The sequence below is a fragment of the Gossypium raimondii genome, chromosome 8 (assembly GCF_025698545.1).
Source record: "Gossypium raimondii isolate GPD5lz chromosome 8, ASM2569854v1, whole genome shotgun sequence".
Classification (NCBI taxonomy): Eukaryota; Viridiplantae; Streptophyta; class Magnoliopsida; order Malvales; family Malvaceae; genus Gossypium; species Gossypium raimondii.
Window position 1 is genome coordinate 35,078,847 of NC_068572.1, and position 9,676 is coordinate 35,088,522.

General features: G+C 32.9%; 1 protein-coding gene across 1 annotated transcript; it reads right to left on the bottom strand.

Annotated features, from left to right (window-relative positions):
* Positions 1-7,961: 7,961 nt before the first annotated feature.
* Positions 7,962-9,297, bottom strand: LOC105793269 (uncharacterized). Its single transcript, XM_012622193.1, has 4 exons — positions 8,966-9,297; positions 8,763-8,835; positions 8,258-8,317; positions 7,962-8,138 (listed from the first exon to the last, which is right to left on the bottom strand). The coding sequence occupies exons 1-4, from the start codon at positions 9,295-9,297 to the stop codon at positions 7,962-7,964; spliced, it is 642 nt and encodes a 213-aa protein (XP_012477647.1).
* Between the last annotated feature and the right edge of the window lie 379 nt (positions 9,298-9,676).

Genomic DNA, 9,676 nt, shown 5'->3' on the forward strand with positions numbered 1-9,676 from the left:
GTCTCACTTTTCATTTCTTTTTTCAATTTCCAAAGGCAACAGTAGGGAGGCTTTGGTATGGAAAGTTATAACTTTTCAAGGAATGTATTGGTTAGAATGTTATTCTAACATTTGGGATGAAAAATTAATTTACCTTTATTAGAATGTTTTCTACTAAGTTACTTTTATCACCAGCAATGAAAATTGATTCTCTTAATAATTGGCGTAAAAGTTATTTTTCCATATAGAAGGAAAGTAAAAGAACAAAATTATCCTTTCAATTTATTCAATCTAAAATAAAAAACACAATTGTTGCTTGTTTTCTCTTTTTCAGTTGCTACAACTTCGATTCATTATTCTAAAGCTTAAAACTTCAAATTTAAAACACAATTGTTTTCTCGTTTTCTAGTACATAAAACTTAAAACCTGTAAAATTATATAATTGTGAGAAAATAAGCTCTTCATAGATAATATCCTATTGCTCCAGCAACAACATTAACATCACCTACTCTCAAATCCAATTTTTAAATTAATTCATTGCCTAACTTTCTCGTCAACAAAAATTTATGGCATGCCACCTTAGCAAAGCTTACATAAAAAATTATGTGTTAAAAAAAAATCTAACCGCTATGGAAAAATATGTTACATCTAAATCAAACTACTAGTTTAAAATTAGCAGAAGATATTCAACTCATATATATAATATATGAATATACTTGAATTTATACCTACAAGGTAACGAGGAAAAATTATAAATTGTAAACTTTTATAACCTTGACTTAACGTGTAAGGTCTTTTTAATGTGTTCATATAACGGATTAGATCAAAACTTGAGAGAATCATACTTTGTTAATAATAAAGATTATTGAAAATATTATTATTAAATATTTAATTTAAATAATTATTAATGATAAAATTTATTTAAAATATTAAAATACATTAATATTATTTTTATTTAATAAGGATAATTTTGTTAAGTAACCTTACATTCTTAGGAAAGTGTTGAGTATACCAAACACGTTGGCTTTCTCGGATTTTAATCAATATTTTCTAGTGTATATCAAACGTTGTAAAATAATTTTCTTAGCGATGACATTCCCATCAATCACATTCCAAGTTAACTCTATGAACGAAATATTGACAACAAATATATTATATATATATATAGAGAGAGAGAGAGAGATCCATTTGCATCAGTGTATAACTTAAGTGGTTTTACACACTTCCATAACTTGTTATACGATTAATATTTTATCTCATATTTTATTCTTCATTTATGTAGATCATGCATGTCAAGTTTGGCATAAATTAAAAAGTTCTAACTATTTCTTTTATGTAAAAAAATTGTAACCGTTAAACATATATTAATATAAACAACTGTAAAACCCCAATTCAACCGTCTGACCGGCGAACCGTGGTGTTACTAGAAAAGCAAAAAACATTTCGTAATGAAAAAAACTTTGGTTTTAGTAGCTAAGGCAATCAATATGATTTTAATAAAACAATTTTAAAATGACGTTTAGTGAAATAGTAGTTTTAAAACAAGACTAGAAGAAAATAAAAATATACATTCCAAATGTCATACAATGGATTAAAAGAATTAATACACAAATTAAGGGAAAATAAGAGTAAGCCTTAATTTGTATAACATAAAAGTTTACAAAGTGCCATCATTCATTATATACAAATAAGTATATAGAAGAAATTCAAATCCGCATTTACATAATTCCATTTCAAGATACTTAAACCACATGCCACCTCGATTTGATATACATGTTACAACAGAATAGTGAATGGCTCACAAAAGAATTTGTTAGCAGGTTGAGTCCCTTCAAAAGTCCATTTTCTCTACAAATCCTAAAAATGGTAGGGGAAACTAGGTAAGTTCATAACAAACTTAATGAGTTCCAACGATAAATAATATACTTTCGAACAAGGTTCTCAAGAAGTAAAATTAAGCCAGGCTTTTACAACACTTAGTAATACCAGTAATTACCACAGATACCCAATATAGTTGCGTACGATACGTTGGCGGATTCATAACACCAAACAATTAGGGTTCATTGGCGGATACTATCTGCTGTAAAATGCAATCACCAATAATTAATTTTCTTGCAAATATTAGTCATGCCTAATTACAAAACACAGACAATTTCACACCACAACCAAGGTTAGTTCACATGCGGATACTTTTCATTGTTAAGCACTAATCACGTAGATACTCATTCATCTAAGCACTGTTCACGTGCATTAACTTTATGTAACGCTTGCATGCTTTGCATGGGCTGTTCATGGACCCTTTTCTTTGTAACACCCTTCACCCGTCTCTAACATCGGATTAAGGTTACGGGATGCTACTGCACATAACATAACAAAATCATGCTATATCAATTCAAATTTCTCTAAACAAACTTTAATCATCAATCATATAGTAAAAACATGTTATTCATACATTATGAGGCTTAATCGAGCTTATGGAAGCTCTAAAAAAATTCTAAACAAAATAATGACTAATTTGAAACATTTCAGAAAAGTATGGTAAAAATATAAAACAGGGGTCACACGGCCGTGTGGAGCTAAACCACATAGTTGTGTCCCCAAACCGTGTAACAGGTTGATGCCGTGTACTTCAAGGTCACACGGCCGTGTCACCAGGTCGTGTAACTAACTATGGCCGTGTGAACTAATTGTCACCTAAATTATAAAGACCATACGACTGTGGCAAATGCCCATGTAAAGCACGTGACTGTGTGTCAAACCATGTTATAGACTGTGTGTACTTATAAGTTCCTTTTCAAACAAGTTACAAAACCTTAAGTTCTTTTACTTTACAAGCAACTGTTAAATCATTCTTCAATCTATTCAAATCAAATAAAATATGCCACAAATTACACAACCTAACCATTCATACTAGAATATATATATAAAACACCAATGTGCATTTTACCATAAGTGTATTCCAAACCATACATTTTATCAACCTAAAACAAACCTATCTTTTACCAAAGTTGACCGTATATGTATATCTCTAACATACAATTACCTATATACATATTCAAAGCTTACCATATCAATGAAACAACTTAAACCAATAAATGCATATATCACAATTATCAACTAACGCATATACCATACATTTTATTCAAGATTTACCATTTCCCAACTATTTCATGAACCAAGATCAAGCAAACCATCACCACACATGCATTCATCACATACTATATAAGCATACCATAAGAATATTTAAATTCAACATTATAGAAGGAAAATTACAACTTCAACTTATAGCTTCAAACCAACAACCCAAAGATCACCTATATACATGCCACAAAATAGAATAAACAAGTCAAAATCTACCAAGACTGAAGCTTGATAGTGTGAGCCATGAAAATTGATCCAGTTGCCTAGTTCTGCAAAACGCCAACTACAGAAAATAGGAAATGAAACAGAATAAGCTTATATAGCTTAATAAGTTCATAAGTACTTCCATAAAACTCTTACCTTAGTTTACAATTAAGTAAAAAAATGTAGATAATGTAATACGATTTCCTGTCAAGACATTTAAAATAACAAGGTGAGTATTTCACGTATTGATTGTATAATCTCTCAATCACTCGATGAAGGCATGCTTCTCTATCATTCAAAAAGAAATATCCAACTTATAAATCATATTAACCAATTGATCACGACATTTCATATTCACATTCATATACCATTTCTTTTAAACATATAACTCTATCACCATATATTACATTTACAAAATGAGTATTTCAAACATATAATTATAAACTTTACAGTAATTGTGATATCGTTTCAAAACAACCTTTAAACATATATTCATCATATATTCAATTTCAACAGTTAACATTTCAATATTCATATAAACACATCATTTCCAAGCAATTCAGAAGTCAATACATACTTTCTTTAACAGATATCTCGATGAACTATAACAAAAAGAATTTGGATACTCGGGTAACTACACTATATCATAGAGCACCGTAGTGCTATCAGAGGCACCGTATTGCATTCTAACCCAATTGGCATACCAATTGTACCTTAATCGTTTACTACGTTCAACTGGGCATTTAAACAAGATTTCGTAACATTTAATAATCAGAGGCATTTTCACATTATCAATACATATGCTATAGCAATTCATGTTCATTCAAAAATCCATCTAATTCATATTTCACCAGTATTTAACATTTCTCAATTTAGTCATTACTCACATTAGCAATTATATATAACATTTTCCATGTCAACTCACAATACCAATAACAATATAAAAATAATTCAACAGCAAACAATATGTATAACACCTTTTAATATGCTATGAACTTACCTAACACAACCAACAAACCAATTTGTTTGTAGGGTTTATTCTACAATTTTGCCTTTTTCCCTGATTTTCCTTTATACAATTCAATCCTTGATCATGTGAAAGGTCGAATGTCTAATAATGCTTGAAACTTCTCCTTCACTTATCCATGGTGATTTTTTGGTGAAAAAGAAGAAATAAAAAGATGATACATTTGTTTTATATTTTATTACCTTTTAATTAATATTTTAACATTAAAAAAATTAACATGTAAATGGCTAATTAATAAGCACTAACCGTCCATTACACTCAAATAAGGGTTAATTTTCATTTAAACCCTTGAGCAATCATTAATAATACATTTTAGCTAATAAAAAACAATAACGATTAACTTTTACGGTTTTTACAATTTAGCCTTTTTTCCTTAATTAACCATCCAAACACTAAAATTTTTAGACCAAACTTCAATTCACCTATATAATAGCTCCGTAAATATGTAATAAAAATATTCAAGAGTTCGATTTATAAAAATGAGGTCCTTATACCTCATTTTTCAAAATCATTGACTTTCGGTACACACCACTTGTACCTTGACTAACTGACCAATTAATAAAAACTATTAAATCACGATTTACTATTATGCTATATTTAAATCATAATTGTTAATTAAATATATCTATGAACTCTCTCATTAGAATTGTGGTCCTGAAACCATTGTTTTCGACATCACTAAAAAATGGGCTGTTACATCTTTACATTAGCTTCCAATCCACAAATCGCTCTAAAGAGCCATAGTTTCGTATTCAGAGTATTGCTCTATTGAGCGAGTATTCCATACATCCAACTGAACCTCCGCAAATCTTCCTTATTAATTCAAACACTTACGTGTTCCCCGCAAGTCTGGGATATTCGGTAATCTCGATTTGCATTTACATGACCTCTTAGAGGTAAATATCATATCATATCATAATCTCCATACATTTCTCCTATCACATCTCAACAGTTTCCACCATTTCCCCCTTCCATCATTTCGGATATAGAGCTTGTGCACCAAGGAAGAGTGTCTATATACAACCATTCATGCATATATTGTTATCATTTTAGTTTGTTAACACAGACATGCACAGTTGGTTTGAAACAAACTTACTTACTTGACAAACAACATTATCAAGAAATTAGCTGGGATTTAACAAGAATACAAGTGAAAGGACCTCGCCAAAGATTTCTAGGAAAAGCCTTGCCTATTCTATGAGTTCTTTCCCTTTTGCACTAGGGCCTTCTCCCGTTTGTTTAGCTAAATAAAATTAAACACTCTATTAAGTACAGAAACAACTAAACTTTTAATGTAAAAGCAAGAATTGAAAACATGCAAGCGTTAACTCAAAGAAAGTTCCCTTCCCTTTGACCTCCAATAGAAACCTATATAAATGGTTTATGTAACCCTATCATTTCCTAATATTAAACTAAAGAATAACTCAAGAATTTACCAGCAGTTGGCTTAAAAAAGTTAGATACGAATCAAGCAAAACTTGTACCTTCTTCACATAGTGAAGAACATATTAGGTTTCTTCTTGAAGAACAATGATGAACAGAGAAACGTAAAATAAAGTCATTCTCCATTAAGCTTTTATCCTATTTATACAGGAATTAGTCCATAATTCCACTATAAATGTTACCTAATCACTTTACATGCATACACAATTCCACTAATCACACATGGTTCCACTAATCAATCATAATTCCACTAATTAAACACCATTAATGAGGCTCTATAGATGTTATCCAAAATGACACGTTTCTTATGTAAGACTTGACACGTGTCCTGTACGTGTCTTATCGATTGTAGATTCTAAATCAACAAACTGATGCACCACTTTTGAACTCATCAATAATGGGTTTACAACGAAAAAGCTTGCCACATACGGAATAGGAATCCGCAAGATGGAGGAACCTAGCGGAACATTCCGCAAGAGAAACTTCGCCAAAAGAAACAAGTCAATTCTCGTGAATTTGACTAGGTCATACATGAGTCATTGCCAACCCCACTTAGTCAACCAATAAAATGCAGACAATAAATACTTAAGGCATGACAACTCTCCCACCCTTAGAGAATTTCTTTTTCGAAATTTCTTACCTGTAAAGAGATAAAGGTATTGCTATTTCATAATGCTTTCTCTTTCCACATGGACTCTTCCACTTTATGATTTTTCCAAAGAACTTTCACTGAAGGAATCCTTTTGTTCTTAAGCTTTTTTACTTCTATATCCAAAATTTGGACAGGTTCTTCTTCATAAGATGGGTTTGGCTTCACATCTAAGGTCTCCAGTTGTACCAGATGACCTGAATCCTAACGATATTTTCTCAACATCAATACATGGTAAACATTATAAATTTGGGATAATTTCGGCGAAGAGGCTAAATGATACGCTACGAGCCCTACACGTTTCAAGATCTTGTATGGCTTGATGAATCTTGGGCTAAGCTTACCCTTCAAACCAAAATGGATGATCTTTTAGGGTGAGACTTTAAAGAAAACTTTATCGCCAACTTCATAGAAGATGTCACTTCTTTTACAATCCACATAAGACTTTTGGCGACCCTAAGCCGCCTTCAAATGGTTTCTGATAATTAGAATATTTCTTTTTATCTCACGAACTATATTAGGGCCAACTAACTTTCTTTCACTGAGCTTCATTCAGCATATTGGAGATCTACACTTTCTTCCATACAAGGCCTTAGAAGGAGACATGCTGAGGTAGGCGTAATGGCTATTATTGTAGGCGAATTGTACCATTGGAAAATATCTTTCCCAGTTCATTCCAAAATCAATCATAAAGCTTCTAAGCATGTCCTCTAAGACTTGTATCACTCTCTCAGACTGATCGTTTGTCTGTGGATAGAAGGCTGTGTTGAAACGAAGTTTGGTTTCCAAGAATTCTTGTAGTTGTTTCCAGAACCTAGATGTAAACCTCAGATCTCGGTCAGATACGATAGACAAAGGGATGCCATGCAAGAGAACTATCTCTAAGAACTATCTCTAAGATATAAATCTTCGTGAGTCTTTCTAAGGAATAGTTCGTAAGAAGAACTACAAAGTAAGCCAACTTGGTAAGCTTATCCACAATCACCCAAACTATATTTCTTTCGATGCACTGGGAGGTAAACCGGAAACAAATTCCATAGTAATCTTATCCTATTTCCACTTTGGAATTTCTAGCAGGAAAAGCTTTCTTGAGGGAACCTAGTTCTCCACTTTAACTATTTGGTAGGTTAGACATTTTGCTACGAACTCAGATTTCCCTTTTCATCCTCAACCACCAAATCGACTTTTCAAATCACGATACATCTTGATGCTTCCTGGGTGAAGTGAGAAAGGCCCCTGATGAGCTACTTTTAGAATTTTTTGCCTTAAATTATCCCCTTCAGAAACATACAACCTTTCCATAAAACGCAGTTCACCATCCACTTCAAGGCTAAAATTTTTCTCATCACCGAACTCTATCCACTACTTTAAGTCACCGTATCTTGAATCCTTTAACTACAGCTCCACAATCTGGGAAAGGAAAACAGGTCGTACTATTAATTTAGTGAGCAACAACCCATCATCCATCAGGCAAAATCTCGCGTGCAAAGAAGCCAAACCTATTATTGACTTTCTGTTCTATGCGCCTGCCACTACATTTGCTTTTCCTGGATGGTATTTAACCGTCAAGTGATAGTCCTTTAGCAATTCCATCCAATGTTGCTGCTGCAGGTTCAAATCCTTTTGAGTATGTAGATACTTCAGGCTCTTCTGATTTGAGAATATGCGATACTTCTCCCCATACAAGTAGTGCCTCTAAATTTTTAAAGTAAGAACAACAGCGACCAATTCCAGATCATGCTTTTGATAGTTCTTTTCGTACGATTTAAGCTGGTGTGACACATAAGTGATGACTTTCCATTTTGCATGAGTACGCATCTAAGGTCATTCAAGGATGCATTGATACAAACCACGAACTCCACCTCGAATTCAAGCTGAGAGAAAATTGGGGCTTCAGTCAGAACTGTCTTTAACTTGTCAAAACTCTCTTGACACGCTTCACTCCACAAAAACTTATCACTTTTCCTTAAAAGTTGTGTCATAAGTGCTGCTAGTATGCAAAACATTGTTACAAGTCTTTTATAATAACCTGCCAAGCTCAGAAAGCTTATCACTTTAGTGACATTCTTTGACGAACTTTATTCCAAAACAACTCTAATCTTCTCATGTTCCACTTTGATACCATTAGCAGAAATAACATGGCCTAAAAGTGGACTTTGCTTAACCAAAACTCGCATATTCTAAATTTGGCAAAAAAGTTGATTCTTTCGAAAGATATTCAGTACTACTCGCAAGTGTTCCTTATGCTCACCTTCACTCTTGGAGTACACTAAAATATCATCATATGACCACAAACTGATCCAAATAAGGTTAAAAAACCTTATTCATCAAATCCATAAACACCACAAGAGCATTTGTCAAACTGAAAGGCATTACCAAGAACTCATAATGCCTGTAACGGGTGCAAAAAGCGGTCTTTGGAAATATTAACTGAATAGTATCCGGATTGGAGACCAATCTTGGAAAATAGTTTGACACCTTTTAGTTGATCAAACAAGTCTTCAATTTTTGGTAGAGAATACCTATTCTTAACTATCACCTTATTTAACTTGTGATAGTTTATGCATAACCAAAGTGTTCCATCATTCTTCTTCACAAGCAGTACCGATGCACTCCCTAGAGAGACACTAGGTCTGATGAAATTCTTATCCAAAAATTCTTGTAGTTGATTCTTCAACTCTCTTAGTTCTAGAGGTGTCATACGATAAGGACCACATGAAGTAAGAGCGATATCAGGTGTGACTTTGACCGAAAATTCAACATCCCTATTTGGTGGTACGTCCGAAAGTTCTTCTTGAAACACATCTAGAAACTCACTCATGAGTGGGACTCGATCTATATCCTTCCTTGCCATTGTTGAGTCCAAAATTTTAGCTAAATAAGTATCCTCTATTCTTAAAAACAATCTTCGAGCGGTGACAGCAAAAATCACATGGTTTCTAATGTCGCATCTTACTCCAGAAATAAGCACTTCATTACCCCTCCCTAGCTACCATTGCACACTCTTAGCACATTAGTCAATAACCACATCATGTTTAGCCAGCCAATCCAAGCCTAGGATGGCATCGAACTCATGGAAACTCAACAATAACAAATCCGTCGAAAAGATGTTTCCACCAAATTCCAGTGGACAATCTTGAATTACTCCATTAACAATAGTAATATGACCTAGGGAGTTGGTAACCAGTACACTTATCTTAGTAGGGACTACTTTGAAACTCTTATCATCTATA

Bases quoted from the DNA above. Each gene is read 5' to 3' on its own strand.
- LOC105793269 (XM_012622193.1), bottom strand. From the start codon at position 9,297: ATGGCAAGGAAGGATATAGATCGAGTCCCACTCATGAGTGAGTTTCTA. The intron at 8,836-8,965 runs GTATTCTCTACC...CACCCGTTACAG, and splicing joins AAGGTGATAGTTAAGAATAG to GCATTATGAGTTCTTGGTAA. The intron at 8,318-8,762 runs GTTTTTTAACCT...ATTTTCTCTCAG, and splicing joins TTATGGATTTGATGAATAAG to CTTGAATTCGAGGTGGAGTT.